This window comes from Cygnus olor, chromosome 8 (assembly GCF_009769625.2).
Source record: "Cygnus olor isolate bCygOlo1 chromosome 8, bCygOlo1.pri.v2, whole genome shotgun sequence".
Taxonomy (NCBI): Eukaryota; Metazoa; Chordata; class Aves; order Anseriformes; family Anatidae; genus Cygnus; species Cygnus olor.
The window spans coordinates 8,506,106-8,533,891 of NC_049176.1; the positions used below are offsets into that span (position 1 = coordinate 8,506,106).

The window sequence follows — 27,786 nt, forward strand, 5'->3', positions numbered from 1 at the left end:
AAAGGTGAGTGGCTGGAAAGCTTCTGAGCATTTGTGAAAAGGGCAACAGTGGAAACTGTTTTTTGTTTGGGACGCACTTGTATGCTGAAACGCAGTTATGTGCAAATGTCAGCCTCTTTCTAACCAGGTCTTTTTTCTGTGCGTCTAACCAGCCTCAGCACTCTCCATGTTCTGTGTCGTGCATGCAGGTGGTTACAACCACTGTAGTCTATGGATGCATTTTAACGTTTTTAGTCAGATAGTGCTTCCCTGCCGACCCTTTCATGAGTACCACTCCAAATCCTCCAGGCAGGAAGCACTGAGACCTTGGTATAGCAAAGCACGAGTAATGCCGCTTAAGACAATATAACTTCTCTTAGAGTTTTGCTGATGGCTTGAGGTCCTAAATCGTGATAGGAGCCATCCAGAAACAGCTGCTTTGAAGTAAGTACATCTATTACACATTGCTACTTGTATATTTCAGATTTCAATCAGATTTTAAGCTCGTCCAGGACCTCCTGAGGTGTAAGAGGCGCAGGCGTTAACGGCCTAAAATCAAGTGTCATTTGTCTGACAGGAAAGTTAATAACGTTAGTCTTTGAGGGAACTATTACAGAAAACATAAATAGCAGAACACTGTGTTCCTTTTTCAGTGTCTTGCACTAATCCTGACGCGTGAGCAATCTACCACCACAAATAACATTATCAGTTCAAAATCTCCAGCCAACCATAAATCACTCCTGGGCTAGCGAGGCTCTTGCTGTACAGCAATGTGACCTCTGGCCAGGAAGAGGCTTTCTGCTTTGTCAGATACGATTGCGTTTGGTCAGAAGCAACTCGAGGCAGTACAGCACAGGGTGGAAAAACTGATAGATGTGGGAAGGTGTAAATTCATACGGAATATGTATTGATGAAGTTGTCTTCCAGCTACCCAGAACAGCTGCAGAGGCCAGTAAGTGTTTACAAGTGGGCGGACAGCAGGTGCTCGGCAGCATATGGGTTATAGCCCAGAATTAGACACTGTTGATTGCAAACAGCTCACTGCTAGCTTGCGTTGGCGAAGGTAAACCTCTCCATACAAAGGTGTAATACTTGAAAAAAATGATTATAGATAATGAAACATGTCTGGAAAGTTACCAGCACTTCCACTTAGAGATTTTTTTTATCCTAAAAACAATTTCATTATAACCAGTGTAGATACCTCAATGTAATATGAGGATATAATTCGCCCCTTTTTAAATGAGCTGAATGTGGAAGAACAAAACTCCGCATTTTTTTATTTATAGACATCTTGATGGCAGTGGGTGTTGTGTTGTAACTGAGTGCCTACACGTTGTCAGCATACAGCAATGTGTTTGAGCTAGAGCCCAAACCAGGAGCTTGAGGGTTTTCCCATCCTCTCCTTTGCATTTTACAAGCTTTTGTAATCCCAACTGCAAAACAGTATCAAGAGTCACAACAGATGGATAAAGCATTAGCAAGAATATCAAGATACTGTTTGTCTCAAAAAAAAAAAAAAAAAAAAAAAGTAATATTTGTTTTGAAATTATTGGCTAGGATTAAAATCTATTTTGAAGTCAATGAGAATCTACTGACCCTAATACAAGATGAACTGTTCCAAGAGAGCCAGCATAAACATTCAGAGCTACTTAGCTATTAGTAGCAGGCTCAAAAACAGAGACAAAATAGCACATTAAACACACACACACATTGCTGTTTGCATACTAAGGAGAAAAAGAAGGGTGTACAGCACACCAGAGCCACAGGAGAGAGAAGGTAGCTCCTATTTTATGCTGTGACGCTGCAGCTGACAGCACAGTGCATCTAATTATGAATAGTGTAAATGTACCCAAGCCATATAGGGAAGTAAATAAGATGAGGTCTCCACAGTCAGGTGTGCAGCTGAGAGCTGAGGGCATTCACGGTGCTGTTCGTACTGTGCTGAGGGGAAGGAAGGAAAGGTTGTGCGAAGGCACCACCAGGCAGGCAGGATTTCCTCCTTGAAAATTTTACCCCGGTGAATGACACAGAGCATTGTGTGTTACACAAATAGATGCAGTGTCAGTGTGTGTTATACGTGTAAATCTGTCCCAAAAGAACATAATTATGGATGCAAAAGTGGGCATGCAAAAAAAAAAAAAAACACGCTTGAATTATTGTTGCTTGTAAAATTTTGCTTAGTCTTCCCTGAGTTTATATGCATCTAGACATGGTCTTTAAATCTAGAATCCATGTGCTGCTTTGATTTCTGAAGACGCTTGACATGCTTACTGTTTTCCTAGCCCAGCCATGGCAGCAGCCCACACGAACTCCCACCTCCCTGCAGATCGTTCACAGGTAGGTGACATATGAAATCCGCCTGGAACTGGTAATTTTTGGTGCCCTTCTGTGTTCTCTGGTTTCTGTACTGCTTTGCCACTGCACAGTACGTTTATAAACATAACCCACAGTCACCTTTTGTACTTTCTCATTTTCTCCCCAAACAAGAATGGTCTAGTCTGGACTTCACAGTAATCTCTGATGTACAAGGAAATCTATCTCCAGTGATGCACGAAAGGAGCCGCAACCTCTGTCAGCGATCTGTTCTTGTTGGTAGGAGGTGCCAGGCCCTGCATGTGAATGAAAGCAGGGCAGAACTTAGCACAGACCAAGGGGGCTCGGCTGCTCTTCCAGCACACGCAGAAACCTGCTGGGCCTGCAGGGTGGTGTCGGAGCCAAAACACCTGAAGCCCAGCCTGAGTTTCCCTGCAGTAAGGGCTGGCGGGTGATGGAAATGTCCTCCTGCCTGCTTGCACCCTGGCCTGCAGCACCACTTTGTCCTCACCCTGCAGTCTCACCAAGACATTTATCTGTGACCCTGTTCCTCATTGCTGCTGAGACCCCGTACAGCCCGCAGCCTGCCTCAGTACAAGGGGAAGGCCCAGGTCTGCCTCCAGCCTGGTACAAAATCAGAGAGCGACTGGCACTGGGGGTCTTTACTTGATAGCACTTTGAGCTATCTGAGAGGTCTGTGTATTGCGCTAGCAGCTTCTCAGAAAGAATAATCACGTCCCCTAAGTGTTTTAGGAAAATATGGCAAGAATGTTAAGTCTTCTGTTAGAAAAATCATTGGTGTCATTCCCCAGGGAATTTATTTATAAATAATGTTGCCTTACACTAACTTTCTGTGTACCTGGTCTTAACCCCATTCTCTTTCTGGCTATTGAAATGTTTAAATAGAAAATATAAATATATTTTGTTATGCTTATTTACTTTGTCTCTTGTATTTGCAAAGATACAAGGCTGAGCGCTAAACTACAGCACTTGTACAAAAATATGCAGTGTTAGCGACTCAAATGAAATGTCTGAATTTAGGGTTTAGTTTGTATTTTATTCTTTCTTTCTATAAATTTTTCTTCCTCAAGGTCATCCACATTGAGGAGGGCTTTTCTGTGATAAAAAGTGAGGTAAACCCAACATATCTAGGGCAGTTACATTCATCTGATCGGATCCTACAGCCAAGTAGATGGAGGTGCGAGGTGTGGCCTGCACATTTGAGACAAGACCTTTCCCCAGGGACCGTCTCAGTGTCTGTAAATGCTCGCTGCCTGACTCCACGGGTTGTCCCTGGAAGCCAGTGACGCTTGTCACAAGATAATGTGCTACTAAATGAGATCGAAACTGGGGGTACCCAACTAGCAGGAATCAAGAAAAAACACCCTGAAACTGTTCAGGCTCTTTCATGCCACGTTTAGGATTTCATTAAAAAGGTCCTCATGTGTGAGACAATAGCTGCACCCGTTTAAGCACAAGCTGTTTCACTGAAAAGTGAAAGACTCCCATGCAAGGGAAGAAAGTACGGAGGTTGCAACACTCCCGGGGAGCTGTGATGAATTCAGCAGCCTGTTTCGTTTCTGCGCTAGTTGTGAAACCATCTCTTTGTTCTCAGTGAGGCGAGTTTTGCCTGCCCTTGTGGCAGCCTGCACTTGCCAGGCTGGTGACCTGACGGGGAGCAGTGGCTGTAATGAGTGGGGCCCACGTTTGCTGTGCTGTGCTTGCACACCTCACGACATTAAATCGAGGATGCGGCGCCTGTTTCTGGATTCGCATGCGGTTCCGTGCTCCTGTGTCGCCTCCCCAGCCTGCCCACAGGTTTTCTGTGGTGTGTCGTCATTTTGGCAGTTTGGTTTGATCCTATTGGTCTGAAACACTAGGTTTGTATATCAGAAGGGGAACACACACCCCCTCTCTGTGGTGCTGTGTCCATAAATGGTATTTAAATTTATAAACTGAGAAAAATGGTTGCTATTTTAAGCAGCTGCTGCTGGAAGTCTGGCTCTGACCCTCCACAGCGAGGTCTAAATAATAATTTTTTGAAGTTCCACACTGTTAGGATTCTGCCATCTGCAGCAGCAGCAGAGGCTGCAAGCAGAGACAATGACATTGCACCACTTTATGTTAGTCCTAAATGTTAAATTTAATAATAATTTAAAAACTAAAAACCTTCTACATTTTAAGAAAAAGAGGATTTACGTTGGGGGAGGATGGGGAGGGGTTGTTAGCCTTGCAGTCTCTTGGACATTTCGAAGTTGTATTTCAGCATTTGTTTTGCAACCACAGGTGTTGTAAAAAGAAAATTGAATTTGTCATGTTAAGCCACAGCTCCAGCAGCTGTGGACTCTCAGACAAGCAAAGCAGATCGCAGGAGCTAGAAGTGCTGCCTGAGGACAACATACTTTTAATCTGTGTGCAGCTCTAAGTCAGAAAGACCTAGTCCTGCTTAAAGCAAAATCTTGAGTCTTAAACTTTCACTTTTCATTTTTCCTTGCTGAAACCTTCTCAAATAATCTCACTACAGCGTATTACTAAATACCCACTTAATTAATGTGCCATGATTGATTGCTGCCACTGCTATGGCAGCAGCTAGGAGTTGTTTCCTAACCACCCGACTTTTACTGCTCTGCTTAGGAAGCTGTGTCACGAGGTAGTGTAAGTGACACCGTGCTGACATCTGTGGCGGTGCATGATGACATTTCTGAATGAATCAAAAGGGAAGGGCAAATTTCAATATGTATATCCTGGTGTGCAGCAATGACTGATATGGAAAATATTGAGAAGCAGCATAATGAGTGGTGTAAGTGGAAGTGCTGTGTGTATGTGAGACTTTGCTAAAAAAAAAAAAAAAAAAAAAGCTTCACGCTGTCTGACAGTTGTTTGAATAAATCTTAAATCTACAGAGCAAGGGCTGCACCTTCCCGAGCTTACTGATGTGAAAAGAAAAATCAAACAAGCAGAGAACATCAGATTTCTATTCTTAAATTCAGTACACTTTTTTTGTTTTCATTCAGTGCAATGTGTGAGCAGCAAAGGGTGCAACCTCTTCGTGGTAGAGACGGGAGGATGGGGAATGGATGTGAGTCCTTGCTCCTGCTGACTACAAGCGTGGGAACGTGCACAGACTCTGTACATAAACACTGTCCCAGCACAGGCTGGTGCACTGGGATATGTGTGAGGCGTAATTAGCTGCCGGGTGGTTGTTAATAATGTTGTCGTGGCTCACAGCATGAGAGGTCATCCAAGTCGACTCTGTGGGTCAGGCTCTGGGTATGTTGCAGACAGCTCCTATGAGAACTGCACGTGTAGGTTTATCACTGTGTGCTATTGAGTATTTGAGAGCTCTGAGTCACTTCTTAGCATTTTCTCAATCAATTAAGTGGCTGGAAGTGAGGAGCAGTTTTGCCACCAAGTCCTGCCTCACCGTGGGCTCTCGCCCCAGCACATGCACAAGAGCCAACACTTGTGACTTTGGGATTTAGGGAGCCAGCGCACTCTCGGCTGCAGAGATGCCAGAGCCAGCATCCTGCTGAGGGTGAGAACGTGTGGGTGAGAGGGTAGGATTGCAACACCCTAAATATAGATGGGAAGTGCCCAGCCCAAGTCTCTGTGGGACCGCATTCCAGCCTCTGACAGCAAGAAATGATTCTCAGACCTCACTTTGGCAGCACAATGCTGCTTTTACCTCTTTCTCAGGTAACACATCCCTAAAATAAAAGCTAGGAAAGCTTTCATGTTGATGTGTGCATGGTTGTCTGTGCTGTTAAACAAGCTCATCCTAAGGTCTTCCAGTGTGAGTGCAGACAGAGAACTTTTAATACCTTAAATTTTTACCATTTGCGAGCAGCTGCATTTTGCCCTTCCTTAGCTGCACAATTCAGTAGCTGTCAGCACTATCTGTGTGTGTTTACAGGAGTGTGAAAGACAGATAAAACACGCTGCTCTTGAGCCCTGATTACAACCTCAGCAAAAGCTTTTCAGCTCTGCTTCAACCCTTCTTGGTTTCCAGATCTGCTCAGTCAGCCGAACCCCTGGTCTCAGCACCTAAGGGTGCTCTGCTCCAGCCTTCTAGCCAGGAGCAGCAACAGCCACCGCACCTCTACAGGCTTTTGGGATGTCCCCAACACACCAAGTCCCTGTGGTTTTGCCCGCTGCCAGTCAGAGGGGGTGAGGGAAGGGCACAAATTGCTGCCTGTTGCCTTTCACACCGCTCTCTGGGTAGCATCAGGGTACCCAAAGCCCAGAGCTCCAGTATCGGGGAGCCTTCTCCTGCCAGTGGCTGGGAGCAGGGTGTTACTGTGGGGCCGAAGGGGGCAAACACAACATGATCCCTCTCCTTGCATGCCCAGCTGCAAACCACCCCTTGGAGATTTCTCACAAGTGAGCTATCAGCTCTAATAACCACGCAGACCAACGTTGCTTTTGCTCTAGCGAGTCATACAGTAAAGCTGCTGATACTTTCGGCCCCTGGATGATCCACAGAGTCGCAGCAGAGTGTGCAAGGACGTGCTCCTGCTTGTTTGTTTTAATCTGCCGCCTGGCAAGTGTAGCTGGGTGCCAGGTGCTTCCCGTAGCGCAAGAAGCAGGGAGGGCTTTTGTAAATTCATATGCTATTTCTATCCTTCTCTGTGCTATTTGTCAAACCATGAGCAGAACCCTCGGCCACCCTTTTTTTTCTCAGCTTGAAGCATTACCCCTACTCCAAGCTGACGGCAAAGATGTTCCAAGAACTGATCTGAGGGAAATGAGTGTGACTCGGGTTTCACAATCCCGGTCTTTCTGCCTGTCCTCCATTCCCATGGGCTTTCCTGTGGGAAGTTCTTTGAAAGGGAAAGTTGTAAGACACAGTGCAGTAATGGGATTTTCCTTAAAGAGCTTGCTACTGTGCTCAGCAGGATCCCGGTGAAGCCACATCCCTTTGAAAGCCGTATTGAAGGGGATATCTGGGGGTTTTGTACGTTTCTTCATTTTCCATTTCCTCGCAGGAATGTACGGCAATAAAATAAGGCCTAGTGTTAGGAAATTGCTCTGGAGTTAACTCTGTTAAATTTTAAATTTAAAGAGATTCATGAACATCTCTGTTACTGGAAACTTATTTCAAATGAGAATCCATTTTAGCTTAATGCAATTCCCCAAATGGGCTAAACTAGGAAAAAGCCGTGTACCCAAGCCGGAACATTTCTATCCTGGACCGGGTACTGTGGAATATTTTATTCCACGTTAACTATTCCAGCAAATTCTCCTGCGAGGAAAATGCTTAATGGAGCTGCGGAAAGAATTAAAACCTTTTATTTTCCAGTAAACTGAAGCATCACTGTAACCTCATTGAATCGCTTCATATTTTCCCAGACATAAGAACCAGGAAGGATATTTTTGAACAGAAAAGTCAAAATTTCTGTTAGACTGACATTTGCAGATGCCAGTCTTTGTACCAACCATCCCTCTTTTTGTAAAACCTTATTCTCTGCTTAGATCAGAATTGTCTTCAGAGTGACAGGCCTGGTTTTGGTTTGAGAAGCAAGAAAGATTTACCAGTAACTTCCCTTTTTATAACAAAAATATGCCAAATTTATTGTATGACAGAGTCAAGTTCAAACCAGGGTATATTTCCTCATTTGTATAAAGGTATCCCCCAAATCTAGGGTACTTCACACAATGAGGTGTCTCATCTTGTGTCCCCATGCACCTGAGCAGTATCCTAGTGGCTGGAAGACCTCGTGGCTCAGCTGCTCACCAAACTGCTAATGCTGAATGCAGTCCCAATTTCTCAGGCAGCCCTTCTCAGCAAACACTGTTTTCATGAGGCAAGGACAGAGAACTGCACAGTTGGAAAGCTGATGCTTATTACTTTTGCCTGTTCTTGTGGCTTTCCTGCCACCCAATATTGTATTTCTTTGATTTTCATGTCATACCAATTTCAGTTCAAGAAAACAGTCCTTCTCATTGCCTTTTGATGCACCAAATCCAGACCAGGCCTCAGCCCGAGAACTGAGCAAGGACAAGGTTGATGCTTCTGTGGCCGATTATTTGGTTTCAATTTCAGGTTTATCTGAAAGGCTGAACTTGAGAGGAATGTCTGTCTATTCAAAATGCATGTTTCATATATATCTTATTCTAACATTAGCAGGTATCTGTATTTTAAATAGAGCCATTTAACTTCTAAGCACTAGCTCTCTTTGCGCTGGATCTAGCTATTGATCAATGATTTGGATGTATTATGTAACCAGTCAGAAAGAAAATTCACTCTAGCCACTTACAGAGTGCACAGGTATCTTGTACCTTACTGTGGCGTATTTTGGGTCTAAATGCAGTGTTGTACCACTTAGCTTTCTGTATCAGACATTTTTGGGCCATTTTTGAAGCGACGACTTCAGGCAGGCAGGTGCTTGGAGGGCTTGGTCCCGGACCTGAAAGGGAACTGGACGGTGCCACTGCAGTGTCACCTGCCAGGGCTGGTGCTGGCCGAGTGTCCAGCGTCTGCTCAATTTCAGACAAACCCAGCCTGTAAAGGTTAATCGGAAATGTCAATGCTGGCTGCACAAGGAGTCTTTTTGGAAAACATGCGCCAGATGATCCCCAGGGAGGAGAGTGGCTGCTCTTAAGAAGGTCAATGAAAAAATAAAGTTGTGCTGGCAGTGCGAAGCGAGACGTGCCCATCGGTAACTGGCAATTGTTTGGTGGCATAGAAAAGCTGCATTTCAGAGCTGTTTCCAACCAGACATGGAGCTCCAAGATCATCTCACAGTTGCTTTCTGTCCCTCGGATTAGCTTTATTGACCAAGGGCATATCTGTTTCTCTGTGTTTGCAAAAATATGACATGGAGAAAAAAAGACATTTGACACAGCTGACTTCATTTTCTCTTGCCAAGGAGGAAATATGGGTGAAAAGGATTCCCTGGGTTTTGCAAGGCAAATTCAGGGAATATCTTTGCAAGCTAGGGCAGTAAACAGAAACAGTAGTTGTGGAATCAGAGAAGACTGCAAGAATAAAAATAATTATCTTCATGCATCAGGGCTTGGGAAAGGGAAAAGACCTCCTGCTTCAACTTACGCCTGTCCCCTGGTGTTCCTAAAGCTGCAACAGGGCTCAATCATGGGGCTTCCTTGCTGGAGCCCTAGCAGAACAGGAAGTTACATACCCCCTGCCTGTTTGGGAGGGAGCAATTTAGGAGGTGTGGGTTATTTAGAAGCATGTATATACTCTAAATACATTTTCTATGAAGCTTTAGCAAATTTTAGGTGAATATTCAAGCAAGAACTGTTAAAATTCTTGCTTTAATCGGAATCAGTTTGTTTGGCCTTAGTCAAACTGTGATTCTGGATACTGCAGAAGAGACCATGCAGTCAATAATAACAATAGCTTCAGCTGCTGTGGCTGAGTTGTGCTTGTTTCTAGTAAATCATTTTCTCCATTACAGGTAGTGCATGGCAGGGAGAGAATATTTATAAACTACACAGTAAGAAATAAGCATCAACAAGCAAAATTAGAAGTAACATTCATCTCAAATGTACTGAATTCTTGATGACGTCAGTCCAATCCTATCTAGTTTAGGAAAATATCACTGCTTGGTGGTATCAAAATGCTGTTGAAAATGGCAAATTCAGTTGGTTACCTTAATCACCAGTAAAACTGACTTCTGGCAATGGATCTGTAGCAAGGTGTTATTCAATCTGATATTTGCCTTGTAAAAATCTCTACAGTAGTTTTAAAGTGTATTTCCTTGTTCCATAACAGCATGGGTTTTGCTTGTACTGGAAACTGCACTCATCACCGGAAAGCCACTGAATACATGAAAATGTACTGCTGGAAGATACGAATTTGCACTGGTGCTTTCCTGGCTCTATTTGGAAATCAGCTGAGCTGCTTTGGGAAAATGATGGTGCTGTGCTGCTTTGTCCATTTACACTTTTACCCACTTGTTTTAAGCCAGTGACTCATATAAGGACACATTGCCAATGTGCTAAAATTATTTTTAGGCTGTATTTGAACCTTGAACCTCCCAACAAGGCTGAGTAGCGTCAGTAGGTATTCAGGTGATCTGTAACATGAATTCATTCACTGGATCTTAAACCAGCCAACAAGCTTTTTTCTGAGAACCAGCCCAGGGTGTCCCCTCCCTATCTGGGCATCACCGTGCTCCCAGCTTTGCTGATGATATCCACCACGGGGATGTTGCTCCCGCAGTCTTTGAACATCTCAATGTGCTGTTACATGACCGGTCTGGTCAGGTTTTCGAGGAAGGAGGGGCAGAAAATCAGCAGTGCCGTTTCCAGATTAATTGCATTCCTTACAAGAGGCTGGTGATGTGCCCAAGGAGGAGCGCAAAGGGAAGAGTATGACAGAGCGGTGATGAGGGGTGTGAACCTGAAGGTCGGTCACCCCACCTTCCTGCCTGTCTGGCCGTGTCCTCACCAGAGAGAGAGCAAAGGCTCTCTACTTCAAAATACAGCCCAGGCTTCAAACAGCCTTCCCTTGAAGGCTCCTTTGGCTGAGGGGAAAGGGCAAGGACCCTGTCCCTCACCCATGTTCAGTATGTTAACGCTGCTCCCAGCTGATTCAGGCAGGATCCCTCTGAGCAATCTGAACAGTTTCCCAAAATAGCTGTTTCTCAAGGCAGCCTGCTGCAGCAAGGTACCCTGCACCCTGCCATGGTCCTGCAGCCATAGCTGGTGCAGCTCACTGAAAGCCAATATATTTTACTCAGCAGAGGTTTTTTTGTTTGTTTGTTTTGTTTTGTTTTGTTTTGTTTTGTTTTAAGAAGCAGGGCAGAAAGTTTTTGGCTTTTAAGCAGTGACCTGGGACAGAGAGGGAAAGGAAGTGTTTCTGTACCCAGGATTGCTGCCATTCCAGCTCTGTCTTTTCACAAATCCTGGTGTCACACCAGGTGACCCCGAAGTTCTGTTTCTCAAAGGGAGAGCAGATCAAAGAAGCCTGTCTTTTCACAAGTTTTGTCGTTGGCAGAAGGAAGGAAATTTCAGCTGTATGGACAGCACAGCTCAGGATACTGCAAAAGATTTGTCAACACTGGGGCCACAGATGCTGCAGACTGATTTGAACTGCATTTTAATGACCTACTAGAGCTCTCTGGCAGTACCAGCAGATGGACAGACTGCTCAGCACAGCCTGCAAAGTGTACCCAAGGTGCTGGGTAAAGGGTGGGAAGATGATGTGGTTGGAGGCTGCAACAGACCGGGCTGTGTCCCCCCACCAGAAGGTTCGTCTCTTCCCATCACCCTCCAGAGGCTGGGTGGCTGGACAGTCAGGTGGACCAGCCAGCTGATCCCACGGAAAAGAAGAAAAACTTCCTGCCAGACCAGCTTCCTCATTCAGCTGTGCAGCAGCTCCACAGTTGCTAAATCAGATGCAAGGACAGCGAGGGACGTGCAGGGAGCAGGGATGGGGAGGGAGCTCTTCCCAGTAAGGCAGCTGCTGCTGGTACGTCATGCTGCAGCGTAACGTGCAAACCATATCCTTAGTCCTTCTGAGCAAAATTCCCTGAATCTGTGCTGCTAGCAATACGCAAGTTTGACCATTGGAAAGCTCACGTGGGAATGCTGATGCTGTCCCAAAGCATGTCCTGTGCAGTGTCACTCACCGAATGTGGCGGGGGAATTGGGAAGGATGTGACAAAACAGCTGTCATCCAGCTGGGGATGTTGCTCAAGGTCCTTTGATACGCATGTTGACATCATGCTGAGATTGAAAAAAAAAAAAGACTTAAATGTGGCTGGTTTTGGTAAACTGCTACTAAAATAATTCTGTGTATCCTTTTGTGGTTATATGCAAGTGGCTTATTCCAGGAATAAGCAATTGGCCACATTAGCTCCCACAAGTGCAAACTACATTTTGCTGCCAGTAAAGCAGCAAAGCAGCTTCATTGCTTCTTTCCTTGTGGAGTGCAAATGTTGATGCTTCTGCCAGCACGCCTTGATCTGAGGGGGGATTTCTATCTGCTGGTGATCTGCTATCAACTGCCCCCATGCTTCCTGAGTGCCACTTCATCCGTGCTCCTCTGTTGTTTGTGGTGCTAAAGCCTCGTGCAAACCCTGCAGCTGGCATTGTTCTTTGCCTATAAAAAGAACTTTGCTCCCCTTGTATTTGTTGGTGTTGGTGTTTGTATTTTTTTTTTCTGGTAGCATCGACACCACAGTCCTCCCACTGCCAGGACGAGCACCTGCCTGCGCCCAGCCCGCCCTGCAGGGCAGCAGCAGGGCGATGCTCCGCCAACCTGCGCTTACTCAGAGGAGCTGCTGCTGTCTTTGGACGTTATTTCCTGACTCGCCTTCTTGTTAATGACTGCCATCGTCATTAGTCACTTACTGTTTCCTAGTGGAAAATATGCTGGTCTGTATATTGTAACCCTTCCCCTCCGAGTCCGCATTGATCCTACTCGTTCAGGTACTGACAGGAGTGAGTCCCCCCATCTGGGGATGAGACCCCAGTGCAGCAGTGATTCACGGGGCTGAAGCAGTGCTCGGTGGTTTGTTTCCCTCACTGGTGCCCAGCCAGCCCCTAGCCTCACCTGCCCCGTGTCCACTCCGACACAAAGGCCCTGCTGGTGTGGGGAAGCCATGGCCCATGCCAGTGGCTCTCCTCTCTCATCTCGCCAATCCCCATGCTCCTGTCATGAGGGTGCAGTCATGTTTTGGTCCAGAAAGCCCCCAGGGAGTGCTGAAGTGGTGTTTCAGAGAGAGTCACCCCGCTCTGAGGCCTCTAGGGGCTACTTTTGGGAGCCTGTTGTTACAGTCCAGTCACAGGCACACTCCCTGCTTTGCTGCACCAGCCATGCAGCACTACCTGAGATCTGCTGGGTGCTCTAGGCTGGTCTAATTGCTCTGTACAAAGCTGCAGATCTCTGATATTTCCTAAGATATCATTCTGTCTCTTAACGAAGTCCTTATCTCCCTTGTGGGAAGAAGGGCCGTGTCGCTGAGGCACCCATGACTGAACGTGAAGTAGGGCCAGGCCGACATGAGGCCACAGGGGTCTGACAGAAACTGCTGACAGAGAACCACTGCGTGTGTTACGGTGCCCAGTGGAGCTGGTTGAGAAATGAGTTTCCTTGCATTTCAGCTGTGAAGAGGCAAAGCAGTTAAGAGTCATTTTCAGTAGGTTCCCCTGTAACTAGCAGCCTCGGGAAAAACATAAAGGGAGATTTGCTAAAGCTCCTGTGTGTGGTATAGGTGCCTTCTCTGGAAGCTGAAGCACATCTGCATGCCAAGAGACAAATGACCTTTCAGCGTGCAGGCTGCTTATTCCAGAGTACAGTACTTTTTAAATTATTATTTATTATTATTATTATGTCAGTGTAATTTGTTGGTTTTGTAAGGAAACGTACAAGAAGAGAAATAGTTTACAAGTGTCTGTGTTCCAGAACACCACACTTCATAAAAACTGTGCACTGTCATATCTCCTCAGAGCCAAACAGCTTCAAGACATTATTAAGCAAATGTGACGTTTTAGACAGGGTAACTTTTTCAGAGAAGAAATACTTGGATGTGGGGAGAGGGGTGTCAAAAAGAGAAAAGAGGTTGGCTAGAAAGGAGGGCTGGTGCTCTTCAAGCCATTTCAGACTCTCTATCTACACACATAGCTTAAGTGTTGATCTCTGGAAAGATGATCTATTTGTCTTCTAGGTATTAAATATCCCAATTCTGCTGCCCTGTTCTAACGTGACCTTTCTATGGCCCTGTGTGAAGACCCACGCGTGGTGACCACTGCTAGCTTCAGGAAGATCCCTGGGGCAGAGGGAAACTCAGTTTAGCTGGGAGCTGTCGTAGGGTAAGTATCGTTCTTCACTGCTTTCCAAACCTGCCTGCTGGCAATCGTGCTGCTCCAGCGCTCACTTAGCACAATCCCTTATCTTGGTTCACTGCACCAACAGACCCCGCAGGCAGCTCTGAGGCACAGAGCACATTTAACACAGTAAGACCTGCAGAGGCCTTCTTAACCTTTGGGAAATTGCTCTGAAAAAGCTCTGCCACTTGGATTCTTCCAGTTATTGGAACGGTTTTACTTCCATGGTTGTCACAAATAGCTGCCAAGGATTCCAGCTTCTCAGCTTTAATAAAGCGTACATATTGCTGTGGGGCTTGGGGGTAACTAAAGGATTTCTACAGTACCTCTAGCTGCTATAGCTTCTACCAGGATCAGGAGTCTAGGCCCAACAAATAGTTAGCAAATGTTAATTGTAGGAAAATTGAAAGGGTGGCAGTATATATTGCTTCTTTGGTGCTAGCAAAAGGCACGTCCACTATTCCTTCCTCACTGACTTATGGACAGAGCCATACGAATGCAGATCTGGGACCTGGCCCAGTGAGTTCTCCAGAGTGATAGATTTGGCCCTTATTTGTAAGTGGCTCTCCAGAGACAGAATTTATCTGTGAGAATTTGAAATTAAAATGAATTTGGTCTCTTTGTGTTAGGATAAACCAATTTATTCACACAGCTGGCTCTGGAGAGTGCCTTGTTTTTTCCTGTATAAAAATTAAGCCAAGAGGCTTTATTGGGAAAATTCTGTGCATATTCAATAGCTACTGATGTGCTTATACAGGCATCATTAACCTGTTGAAACAAGCATTATCCCTCTAGCAGTATGAAGATGCAGCCAGTTGGATCGTGTAACTACGTAACTCCACCCTTCCATCCAAACAGCTCTTTTACCACCTAATCCTAAGGTCACAACTGTTCTTTTTCTCAGCTCTCAACCATGACCCATTTATGCTGCAGATTTTACTTGGCACTTCCACCTGGAAGAGCCAAGCTGCACTGTTGCAGCGTGAGCTGCACTCTCCCTGTGGGAATGGAAGGAACCTGCTCCCAAACCTTTGTATTCCTGCTGGGAATACAAGGTGCAAAAGCAACGCTTCGGACCACTGATGGCACTGAGTGCAGCTGGAGGAGCCCTGGCCTTCCTGGCCGTCATTTCTCTCCTTGCTTAGACTCCTGGTCCCAGCCTCGGCGTGGGTATCAGGCAGTGTAAACAGCAAGAATCAGACGCAGCCAAATCGGGAGACAGCTCAGCTCTGCAAACAGACGCATGAAGCCTGGGTGGACGCCAGGGCGGGCAGCCACACATGACAGATAATCTCCGTGACGCAACGCGAAGCCTGCTGGAAGCAGGAGGACCTCCGACCTCCATGAGTCTGCAATTGCCATGGCCCCGTCCTGCTGCAGGACTGCTCTATCACCTCCCGAGCTCAACCCCGGCAGCAGCCCTCATCTCTGGCAGGTCCAGGCAGAAGGGTTAATCCTGTCAGTCTTTACAAAATGGCTGAGCCAGGAGGGTGCTAGCACAGTGCCTCACTGCCCCTCTGTAATACTCGTGTCCTTTCACGTCGCTGTTATTTCGATTTCCCTTTGACATCCGTGAAGGCGAAGGAGCACACCAGCTAAGTAAACAGCCCGCTCTGCTCCTAAGTGCCTTTTCCATATTGGCCAGCCGACTTTCCAAGCCCTATAAATTTTAGATTAGTACCATGTCCTCTGAAAACCCAAAGTCAGGCTCCAAGCCAGGAGGCCACAGAGCTGCTTTCTGTCTAAATCTGTAATGCAGAAACACAACTTATTCCATTAGATCTGAAGTGGGAAAATTGGCTGGGAAACACAAGTACTAATTTCTGTCAATTAGATTATCTTGAATGGGATATTTAATATTTTTAATGGAACATCATGTAATTGCTGCTCATGGGTACTTTGTAGCTGTTGGAAACTCTGATCTCAATGCTTACTCTAATGAAAGATTGCCAACAGACACAAAGGACTTGCATTTGAAACTCCTGCGTAGGAGAACTGTTGGGACTATTTTGCCCGCGTTTCTTTGCTGGCCAGCTGTCATTTCTCAGTTACAGCGCTGAGGATAAAGTCAATTAGTGCATCTACAAAAGTGTATGAGGCTAACCTCTGTGGGCTGTTTCTGAGGATGTTCACCACAAATCCTGCTGCAGAGACTCCATAAAATATCAAGAGTGCTTAAAGATGGTGAGCTGATGGGACCATACAGCTAGCACAGTAACCCTCAGAAAAGAGCTCCTATACAGTTTTGTCAGGGCCCTGAGGGCACTGATGGCCTCAATGGCCCTGATCAGATCCACCTGTGTCGTGTCTCTCTCTCTCTCTCTCTCTCTCTCTCTCTCTCTCTCTCTCTCTCTCTCTCTCTCTCTCTCTCTCTCTCTCTCTCTCTCTCTCTCTCTCTCTCTCTCTCTCTCTCTCTCTCTCTCTCTCTCTCTCTCTCTCTCTCTCTCTCTCTCTCTCTCTCTCTCTCTCTCTCTCTCTCTCTCTCTCTCTCTCTCTCTCTCTCTCTCTCTCTCTCTCTCCCTCCCTCCCTCCCTCCCACCCCCCCCCGCTGCAATGGAGTGGGGGCTCCATTTAAGCTCAGCCTTGATTACCCTGCCCCTCTTTGTGTTGTAGGTGCAGCTGTGTGACTGTCCCTCTCTCCTGGATGGATCTTGGACCTATATTGCAGGTAGGTCTGTCTCCAGCCCTATTTCTGCACTGTCTGTGGTATGGACCATGGGTTGATGTTGTAGTCTTGCCAGCAGTCATCCCCATCTCCTGCTGCTCCCTGGCAGTTTGTTCCTGGCATGCGTGAACCAGTAGGGACACCAGCTGTCGCTGTACTGGTGGGACGAGGAGAAGCCATAGGTAATGCTTTGTCACCTGAAGGAAGATGAGTTTGGGATGTTGTCCCAGGCTCCAAACAGTTTTTCCCCACCTAAATAATATTAAGCCAAGTTTGCAGATATATGTTTACATACAAAAATCCCCAGACTTCTAAAGGTTGATGATTTTGTGCTGCACAGAAGTCGCCAAGTTGTGAAGTCCCATCCGAGGAACCCTTCCATGCACATGCACACATGCCTATAAAGCCCTGCAAAGCCTGTCATCAGCCTCCCCTTCTCCAAATAGGATTTTGGAATTTCAAGTGGAAATGCATTTTTATTTATAGTCTTGGTACATTTTTTGACCACAATAAACAAATACAAGGAGCAAGAGCAGCGCATTTCAATTTGTTTACGGGGTGGCATTGTTTTCCCATTGGCCTGGAGTGGTGAGTCAGCTTTGCTGTTTAGCTCACCCTGTTCTCAGAGGTCCTCTCCAGCCTTTGGGCCAGAGTGCACTTGCCAAGGGTCAGCTGCCTTGGCTTCACGTTTTAAGAGATTACTTTACGTTTCCTTCTTGATAGCATGGTGGGCTCTCGGTCAGATAGCCCTGTGCTGCAGTATCAGAGCAAATCCTTTAAAACAGGCTATTGCCAGATGCATTCATTTGACATTCATGACCTAGTTTCTCCAAATTGTGAAACTGTAGTTAATATTTCAAAAAATATATACAATTTAAGCAGAAGTGTTTATGTTCTGGTGTGGGGATTTACTAGGGGTGCACAGACTCAGATTACAATTTCAAATTTTTCTGCGTAATTATAAGGGTGAGAAATGTATCTTTTGATCTGAAAGCAGGGGAACCACTTGCCTCCAGCAACCAGAGCTGTAAGAAAAGCACAAAATACTGGGAGACTAGAGGCTAAAAAAAAAAAATTGATACATAAATAGTTAAAAGTTGCTTTTGTTCTGGATTTGCTGGTGTTCTTCAGCAAGTCAGGATCTCCAGACTCGCTATCCCAACATTGCTTGTTGTGTTAGTAGTGCATGAGCTAGCGCTGACTTCTTGGGATCAGCCAGGACTTGCGGTGCAGCTGGAGGCTGTGACAGCAGAGCTGGGGTGCCCCCCTACCACCACCCTCTGGGAGGTGTCCACTTCTTTCCATCCTCAGCTTTTTGCAGCAAGACCTTTCTCTAAAAAAGCGAGCTTTGTTTGCAGACTGACGTGCTCACAGCCTGTTCTCATTTGCAGCTATGGTTCCTGGAATGATGTTACCCAGAGGCATCCCTTCTCTTTATTTTTTTCTGCCTGGGAGGCTGTCAACATGGCCACGGGCTGGAGCAACTTGACAACACGATGAGAGCTTTAAAAAATGAAAATACAGCCATGCCCTGGCCTTACCTTTGCTTGCAGGATCCCAGCTCTGCTGAACCTCCGTCTGCCATTCCCAGAGCCACCTTTCCCCACCAGCATCAGTGGGGAAATCAGCAGCTCATTTGTTGCTGTTGGATACTGATAGCAGGGTACCAGTTTTAACTGTAACTGTACGGGTGCCCACAATATGGAAGCAGCACCTCTTAAAGGAGTTGGTATGCTCGTGCTTCTCCACAAAGCGTTCGTAGCAATCTTCCACGGGTTGTAAGGCTCCCGACATGCCTGTACCAACCTTTTCATGATGAAGCTTACCCTGGGAGCTGGGAAAATAGGGCTCTTTCTGCAAACTGCTAAAGCATAATAGATGTTGTCTCCACAGATGTGTTAAGCATTTTACTAAGATTAAGATTTTTTTTTGTAGTTGTTGATGCACCAAACTGTTGTGCTGCAAAGCTTACCCTTAAAATCAGGGCTCTCAGGCTGCATGAAAACCTTCCTGGGGGCACGGCCCAACTTGGCTCTTGGTACCCTGATGGCATGCTCAGTGCAAGCTAAGGAGCTGCCTGCACAGACTTCAAGTTCCATGTAAACAACTCAAATATTAAGAATATACAAGAATAGCCCTCAGGCAGTGATGCCTTGCCTAGCAGCCCCACCTAATTTTCCCCTCTGGACTTCAGGCTGTGCTATAAGTAGTTCTGGCACCTGCTGAAATTAGAAATGTTTCTTTCCCTGAAACCAGACACCAGCAATGGTTAATTACCACATCCCAGATTGGCACAGGTTGATGAGGCTTTACTGAAGCCAATGAAATTTCATGGAATTATTCCTGCCCTGGCTCTGAGTCATTAGCAGGTATAATTCTGGCTATTTTTATGCTCTTCAAATTTTGTTGGATTACAAAAGCACTCATCAGCCCAAACCTTTTTTCCTGGTTAGGTGTTAGGGGAAAGCTTTCTGTTACAGTAAATTATCAGCCAGATTTTATTTTTTATTGTGCTTATTTCATGTAGATATAACTAAACTGATCAGAAAGCTTGGTTGTAGGAGCCAGCTCTCACAGGTAAAACTCAGCCCTGGAAATGGGGCTATGTTGCCTGTTTTTACCTCTTTCCATGTACAGAGGCAGTATAATGTGTGTACTTGTGTATGTGTATTGCAGAATACGTAGCAGCATATAGATGCTTAAAATAGTTGCCTTTGCACAATCTGTAGGTACACGATTAAAATAGGAAATCCTGTGGGGAGTTTTCTTGGTGCATGAAGGGGATCCCTGTAGAAGTGACTGCTGTGGGTATATAGGGACCAAACAGGTAAAGCTGGGACCTGAGGAGTGTGGTCAGCGCAGCTGGAGCCAGGATGTTGAGCAGCCTGAGTTCAGAAGTCAGGAAGCTTCCAAATTATGGCCTACAACTGTGGGACTGTTGGAGGTAATGCTTTGGGATGTTGTCAATTAGAAGAAGTACCCATGGAGGAAGGATGACCACTAACTCTCCCTGTTTAGGAGTGCTCACCCAGCAGGCAGTCAAGTCTTTTTATTATGGTCTTACCTCCACTGACACTGCACAGGTTTGCAGCCTGAAAATCACGTCCTGCTTGAAGCAGGGGTCTTGAGCAGCTGTACTGCTGCAGTAGTACAGGTACCTGTATTCCAGGGAGCATCCTGTGCCTTTGAGCTCCAGCAGCAACACTGCTGCTGTTTTCTGGTTGACTTGTCATCACTCCTAGCCATGCATGCAAACTGCACTGTCTAAGAGATTATTTCCATGGGGAGGTAGTTAAAACTGGATGTGCTGAAATTTATCACCCCTGTTAAGCTTTCAGGCTGCTTTCAGGCTCTGAGGGTTTTTACTTTGCTGAAAACAACCTGCCCAGTAGGTTAAGAGCTAACAGCTTAAAAATTAGCCTGGAGATCACACCCATGAGAATGGCTACTGCAGAACACCCCATCCAGTGCCAGACCATGTATCTGTGTGTGCAAAACAAGCAACAAAAGCAGCTTTGTATCAATTGTATCAAAATAGTTTATTAAAAACAATAAGACTTCACTGAAGCTTGCTGTCCTTGAGACAGAATTATGACATTATTGCAGAATTCAACACAATCATAATCCACCTTTAAATATAATACTACATAGCTCCTGTTCGCTGTGGCCAAGTTTCGCCCTCTGTCTGGCCTTGTGCAGCCCTGCTGGCACAACCCAGCCCTGGATGCTCAGCTGTACAACCTGTCCCTCTGGGAACAGGGGGATCTCCCTTCCTCACTTCGCACAGCGTAGCGACAGTGGTAGCAGTGTCTACGAGTCACACACAAACCCAACACATTTCTTTTCAACTGGTGTCAGTTTACGCAACCGGTGTTAAAATACCGAGTGACTGATGACAGCAATACTGGTTGATGTTTAGGAGAAATACCCAACTCGAGTTCCCAGCACTGCCCGACTGTACAGAGCCACTTCTGTTTACAACAAGGAAGCCCTGTTCTGACCTGCTCTATCAACACCACAGCTGTGACAAGGACTTTACACTGCACAGCTCGGTCTGAGGCATGAAGGCACCTTTCCACTGCAGCGCTCAGATAAGTGCATCGCCAGCAGCTGCCTGGCACGCTTCTGCTGCCCTCTGACAATGTCATTCTTTACCATCAGCTTTCACTGAAGTCAGTAGTTGTCCTTTTGCACCGTGGAAAACAGACTGAGTACTCAGTACCTCAGTCTTTCAGGTCAGCTGTGGCTTGCTTCCTCAGTGACTAAAAGGCTTCTCCTTGCGAAGAGCAAGCTCATAGCTCCACAGCTCATGTCCCTTGGGCCGTGCTGGTGATAGGTGTCTTCTTGCACAACTCCTGGTAGAACTCAGATTCCAAAAACCGGGGGTACGAGTTGTTCTCCATTAAGCTGTAAACCCTCTTCTGTGCTGCGCTAAAGCAAGTATGCGTAGCTTCTTGGATGTTCTGCGCGATTATGTTCTTGGTTTGGAAGTCTATGTTTATCTGAAACAGAAAGGACATTTACTTCTGAGAACTGAATTCAAACAAGTATAATACAACAAAATTTCTGAAGAGGTTGAAAGATCCTGTACTAATGTACAGGGTTAAATTAGTTTTTAAGAAAATTCTTTACTGCAAAAACCTGAAGTAATTCAAATGACACTATCTTTCAGTGCTAAACTCAAGCATTACAGGTGTTCAATGAGACTGTTGGTTTTCCCCAGCTTAGATGGAAACTCCCTGAAATGCTCTTTGTGCCATATTCCAACTTGGTGAAAAGGCAATTAGTGGGGAGCTGTATTTGGTGAGACACGTATGATGCATTTCTGACATCTGTGTCTCAAAAGGAGTTCAGAGAAAAAGTAAGGCCAAAATTTCATAGAACAGGGAGGGCAGTTATGTTTAAATAGGTTTTCTTTACCTCTTTGGGAGCCTCCTTCTCAATGAAATCATTGTAGATCTTCTTTGCTTTTGACGTGAGCTTCTGGGGTGACTTGGTTTTCTTGAAGTCCTCGCAGGCCAGCCAGAACTCAATGTTCTCTTCGCAGAACTCAGACTTCAGAAAGGCTCGGAAAGCAGCAAGACCATCTAGGGAAAGGAGGGGAAAAAAATGCATCAAGTAAGTATTTCAGGAATCTTGAATTTACCCATTTATCACATCTGTTCCTACCAAAACACTTTGCTCTGTTTCTGATCTGGCTCTTTCTGGGATGGCAATGAAAAGTCCGCTTTTATGTATGCGAGCAAACTAACACCCTAACAGCTTGGCAGGCTTCAAGTTAGTCATTTTTAGATAAACACACAAATGAAAGGCATTTCTAGTCATTGTGCTCCCTTTTGTGATGCCTCCATATATAAAAAAATTCTCTAAATGGGATCTCCTGTATTAACCTTCAGACTGGAGTAAATATTTATGACAGGGCTACAACCCCCTGGAATACTTCTTGCAATGGAAAGGATGACTCAAAGGTTCAAAGAGCAAACAGTAATATTTCTTAGTCTCTTTTGCTCTACTGTTGTGTGCTCTTCCTTGTAGAGCCACAGCAAAACCTGGAGAGCACTGAACTTTGTTGCAGAACCCTTCCCAAGTTTTAATGCATTTATCTTAGATAAACAGAGAGCCCAGTGAACGGCCTTCAGCAAAGCCGAGCTAACACGTATGGTTTAACTACACAGTTTACAGCTACCTCTGGGACAAGAATACTCCACGGCAGGGGAATTTCAATGTTTTAATACTGGTTTACAAAGCAAGGGACAACACCGACGTGCACGGAAGCAATCTCTTCAAGACACAAAGTTCCCCATCATTTTAGTGTTAAATGCTACAGTTTGAAGACAAACTTACATTTATTAGCAAGGAGTTCATCAAAGGCTTCTGCCCACAGCCGAGCTTCTTCAGGGGAAGGCCTGCAGAGAGCCACAGAGAACATCAGGATCTGCTCCAGAAGCTTTAGTCTTTTTTTTTTTTTTTAATTTTGTGCAATACTGGAGTTATTTAAGCAGAACCGGCCGTAACTTACCTGAAGTAGGCGTGGTGCTTCCCCCCCTTATTGGCTTTCATGTTGGTGGAAGTGGAAGAGTTCTGCAGAAAGTAGCTCAGCCTCTTCTTCCAGTCCTTAATGCTAGGAGAAGGGAGAAGCGCCTTCAGCACCGGGAGCACCCAGCAGAGGGGACCCAACCTCCCCCGACAGCCCTGCCCCCATCCCCACCGCTCCCCGCCGGGGGCACACTCACATCGTCCTCTTCATGCGGCCCTTCTCCGCCTCCTCCAGCTCCCCGCGGCGCCGCCCGCCCCGCTCCGAGTGCCGCCCGCCGGGCCGCAGCGCCAGCAGCATCGCGCTCTGCATCACCCGGCCCGCACCGACACCGCCACTGCCCCGCCACCCGCCGCGCGCCCCTTATATAGGCCCGCGGGCCCCGCCCCCGGCCCGGCCACGCCCCTCGGGGGACGAACACGCCCCCAGCCCAGACCACGCCCCTCGCGGGGCGGACACGCCCCCTCCCGTAGGCCACGCCCACAGCGGCACGGCCCCGCCCGGCCTTTGGAAATGGAGGTCCCCTTTTTTCCCTTTTTTCCCTTTTTTCCCCTTTTTCCCTTTTTTTTTTCCTTTTCTTTTTTTTTTCCTTTCCTTTTTTTTTCTTTTTCTCTTTTTTGGGGGGGGCGAGTTTGTTTTTTGTTGTTGTTGTTGTTGTTTTTTTAAAGGGAATTTTTCAAAGAGATGCAGCGCGCAGCCTGCACGCTAAACAAGCAAACGGACAAACGAGAGACAAGGGGCCGCCCTTATCACACCGCGGGATGGCCGCACGTTTGGGGGGCGGCTTTCCTTCCCTCGCAGCCTGCCGCCCCTAAATCGGCTCTGCCGCCCCGTGCAGCGTCCAGCACCAACCCTCCTGTCCTGCAGCCCCTCTCTGCAGCCCCTTCCCATCCTGCAGCCCCACAAGAGCAGCTGCAGACTCCTCGCTTCCCAAAAACCTGACTTCAGCACAGCCCTGCAGCATCGGGGCTGCGGCAGCATCCCCTGCCCCGCTCGGGGAACCAACCCCCAGTCTGACATCCCCTGCTCGCAGAACATGCACAAAGCTGTGCAAAGGCGTTTTGCCTTAGGTGAGATATACACAGGGCAAGTGAATTCTGTTTGATTTGTGAACACACTTCCACAAGGATGCTTTTCAGCACTAGTTATAAGTCCTTTGCAAGATGTGTAGGGGCTCTGGTACAAAAATCAAGTCCCATCCCCTACGCGTTACCAAACGGCTTTTGCAGTAGGTAGCCCTTCAGCCTTGTACCTCATATATAAAGTTGTTACAGGAAATTATTACGAGGCTGTTACTCCGGGAGGGAGGGGATATGGCAATATTAGTGGCGGTGAGGCGCCAAGTGCCATAAGGGCACCAGCGCCAGCACCTTTGCTGACAGGAACTTGCCAAGGCGAGCCGAGGGCAGCCCGTGCCTGTGTGAGGGACGGAGCCGTGCTGGCTCGCTTCCAGGCATTTAAATCATCACCCGCCTCGAGTCCCGGGGTCGGCCAAGCTGTGCAGCTGCAGACGGTTTGGGCAGGAGCTGGCCAGGGGCTGCCTGCAATGCATGAGGATGGGGGCATCGTCTGCACGTGTGAAACTCACAGCACGCAGCCCCTGCTAGGGGCAGGCAGGCTGCTTCGGAGTAAAGAAACAGCTCGAAACTCAGCCCTGGGCCTCATTTGGGCCTTGACATAGCAGAGCCTGTGTAAAGGACCAAATGCTCTACAAGAAGAGTTTCCTTCACCTGAGTGCTACAATGCCACAGTGCTCAGTACATCCTCATCTACCTCATTTGTAGGAGGTTTCCCCATTTTCAGTGCTGGCTTCAAGTTTCTTTTACCCTGATTCTCCTTGAGTTCCTTTTCTTTGAATATCTGCCCTGGATTTAGGGGTGTGCTACCAATTGTAACCTGGTGAGCTTTGGGGTTTTGTACTTGTTCGCTGGAGAAACGCACCAACCTCTCCTAGGAAGCAGGATCCACAGCTAACATGGAACTGGGGGGAAGAGAAACTGCAGGGAAGCTCCAAGGGAGAGAGAGAACAGTCTGTGTGAGGAATGGGTAATTGTTACAGGCTTGACAGGTGTGTGAGGTATGCAAAATTGATTAGAGGGAAACATCCGGGGTAGTGGGAAAATTAGGCAGTAATTGCAAGGGTACGGAACTGGTGACCATGGGAGAGACATACGGAGGGATGTGCTCCGGAACAGGGGGATGAGACAACTTCAAAGTCACATAAGCTGCAGTAAGGTTTGGTTAAGCATTTATACTTTGGGAGCTTCCCCGTAGCACACCTGAGGACCTGCTGATGTTTGAAAGCTGATGAAAGGCTTTCTTGATACCTCTGGGGGAGGCTGGCAAGGTAGAGCAGGGGCATTCCCATGCCTCTGCCCAGCTGCGGAGCTGGCAGCAGTCAGTGCATGGAAAATGGCCGCGTGAATCATGTCTGTGATAGCTTTTGTTCTAAACTTTTTAATCGCTTCTTTCAGAGACACGTAAAAATGGAAGTGACTGTTAAGGGAGGTAGTTATAACAACTGTAATATCTTTGGACAGTGGAAAAAGTGTTTCAGGTTAAGAAAAAAAGCAGAATATGGAATTGTGAGTTCAGATGGCCTTATAAAATGTACTCACTATAACATTTGGTTTAAGAAATATTTAGATTAAAATTGAATTTTATTGGCTGCATTAGTATGTATTTTTAGTTTACATTTTTATTACGCCCTTGAAGCATGGATACTACTGTTCCTTCAGTAAAAGGGAAACTTCACAGAACGGTTTCTTGCTTCACCATGCTGTGCAGCGTGCTTTGTGGTTCCGATACTAACCTTTGCCAGAAGGTTAAACATTTGCATGACAGAAGATCTTTTCCATTTGCATGTTTTTAAGAAAGAAGAGGTACCTGGCATCAAGCACCGTGACCAGCGCCCTGCCGAGTGATCCAGCCAGGCCTGAGGGGGCCGCGGGCTGCCCCGTGCTGCCCCGCTGGGAGCTGGACATGTGCTGCTACCCAGAGCTTGGGCTCACCAAGCAGCCCGTTTTGGACATCCCAAACTTAATATTGCCTGATTTCACCAACTTCTGGTTTTCTTCTGTGTTTGTTTTTTTTTTTTTTCTCTGACTGTGTGCGCTGACCTCAGCTCTGTCAAAACAGCGAGGCTCTGGATTGCAGAGGCCAAATACAGACATGGTGCCAAATCTTTTCCTTTACGCGCTTCTGAGGACTTCATCTATTTCTGTAACCGTAATCTCGTTGTAAAGCAGCAAGGCCAGTGGAAAGTGGTGGGGGTGGGGAGCCTATAGCCCCAACTTTGCAGCTGAAGTCGGTGAGAATTTAGCTATTGCCAGCGACGAAATCTGATGTCAGGCACTTAATGACACAAGCTCTCACCCCGGAGATCACACTTCTCTTTGCAGAGGCTTTCTTGAGAATGTTCTGTTCTTTTTCTGCTTATGCGTTTCCACTAGCATCAGTGATAGCCAGATGTACAGAGGACTGTAATGTATGCAATAAACATCCAGGATGGAAGATGAGGTTTTTTCCATCTTGGTTACGTTCTGTGTTGCAATAGCTGTGCTGATCTCTTCCAAGTCCCCAGTGAGTTGCTGTTCTCACTGCATAAAATTTAAATCTGGGGCTGCGTTTTCTAAAATGCCAGTCCTTGCTTCTTCTTTTTATAGTGGAGATTTAGATGATAGGAAAGAACATGAAAAATGCTCCAAAGACTTTATAGCCGTGTTTTGTAAAGCCAGGAGGAGAGAATATGCTGTCGCATGGCAGCTCAAACTATACGTTAAAGTTATCTGAGGAACGGCTTACTGAACCCTTATTGTCTGTGACAAACAAAATAATCATATTCAAAAGAAAGAATAAGTCATTGAGATACGTCTTTTTGTTCTGCGATATGTATTGCAAATGGTACAGGTGCATTTTCACGTGTTTTCAGTGTTCTTTCTGAATTCGCAGCTACACAGTCCTCACAGTCCCAGTGCTGTGTGTGTGAGATGGAAGCACCAGCACAGGAGCTGGGTGAGGAACGCCACCGCGCCACTTGGGACAACATTGGCTGGGCCTCTGCTCTCACCTCGCCTCGATACTGTGCCTTCTCTGAAGCACCCGGGATTGATATGTGTGTCTGTGAAGAGCCCAGAGGTGCCTGGCTACAGGTGAAAGCACGTACTTCCACGCTGAACTTTGGTCAGTAATGGCAATCATGCGTGGCACGGTAGGGTGCTGTTTTCTAGATGGATATTACAATTGTCAGTCTTTTGATATTTTTGTGTAAGAGGAGTTGTTTACTCCTCCTAGAAGCGTTAGTCTGCTTCTAATTCCCTCGTTTGCGTTCTGACTTTCTAGTCCCGTTTACAGCTTCAGTGGTATGTAGCATGAGGGCGTGTTGGTTTTCTAGTTGTTTTTGTTGCCGTTTTCTATAAATTGCTTGAAGCTTGTTGAGGTCAGCTTGTTGCACTCACTGACTCGGGCACTGCTCTCCCTGGGCAGCTCTTCTTCACCCAGCACTATTTTCCAGTCGTAAAACTGCAAACCTGCAAATAATAAGGAGCCATTTCTGGATCTAAATTTAGCACTACTGTGGCTTAACACTAAGACTGGAGCAATTAAATGTTCAGTCTTTGCTAAACAAAAAATAAAATATATCTTATTACACATGGATCTCATTTCACTTAACAACAAAATCCTCTGAGTAATGTATAAACTAGACAGAGCTCTGTGAGCGCTCATCGTTCCCAGCTGTTAGCCACCTTGTTTTACATAAACAGCCATGGCAGCTTACAAAGCTTCCAAAATTAGAGCTGAAATTTATCCAAAAGTGGATGAACTGGGACTGTATGACTACTTGCAGCACTGCTGTGATGTGGATGTATACGTCTTTATTTATAGCGACACTGTAAAAAGAATCTGAATTTAGGCATTGAACAGTTGATTCTGATTCCACCTCTAATCTGCTTCTTTAAGCATTGGGAAATGTTGGTTTTCAAAGGTGAGACCATCAACA

The 27,786-nt window shown here is 46.3% G+C and overlaps 1 protein-coding gene and 2 long non-coding RNA genes across 3 annotated transcripts; 2 read left to right on the forward strand and 1 right to left on the reverse strand.

The window, feature by feature from the left end:
• Positions 1–13,478: 13,478 nt before the first annotated feature.
• Positions 13,479–18,132, forward strand: LOC121074018. Its single transcript, XR_005822055.1, has 3 exons — positions 13,479–13,554; positions 13,929–14,073; positions 16,702–18,132. It is a non-coding gene; the product is annotated as an uncharacterized LOC121074018 (long non-coding RNA).
• A 2,145-nt stretch (positions 18,133–20,277) lies between these two features.
• On the reverse strand, positions 20,278–23,126 carry RGS2 (regulator of G protein signaling 2). Its single transcript, XM_040565684.1, has 5 exons — positions 22,987–23,126; positions 22,773–22,874; positions 22,598–22,659; positions 21,674–21,840; positions 20,278–21,255 (listed from the first exon to the last, which is right to left on the reverse strand). Exons 1-5 carry the CDS (start codon positions 23,097–23,099, stop codon positions 21,061–21,063), a joined length of 639 nt encoding a protein of 212 aa, XP_040421618.1. The 5' UTR covers positions 23,100–23,126; the 3' UTR covers positions 20,278–21,060.
• On the forward strand, positions 21,764–27,418 carry LOC121074019. The gene is made up of 2 exons (XR_005822056.1): positions 21,764–21,871; positions 26,739–27,418. It is a non-coding gene; the product is annotated as an uncharacterized LOC121074019 (long non-coding RNA).
• Positions 27,419–27,786: the final 368 nt, after the last annotated feature.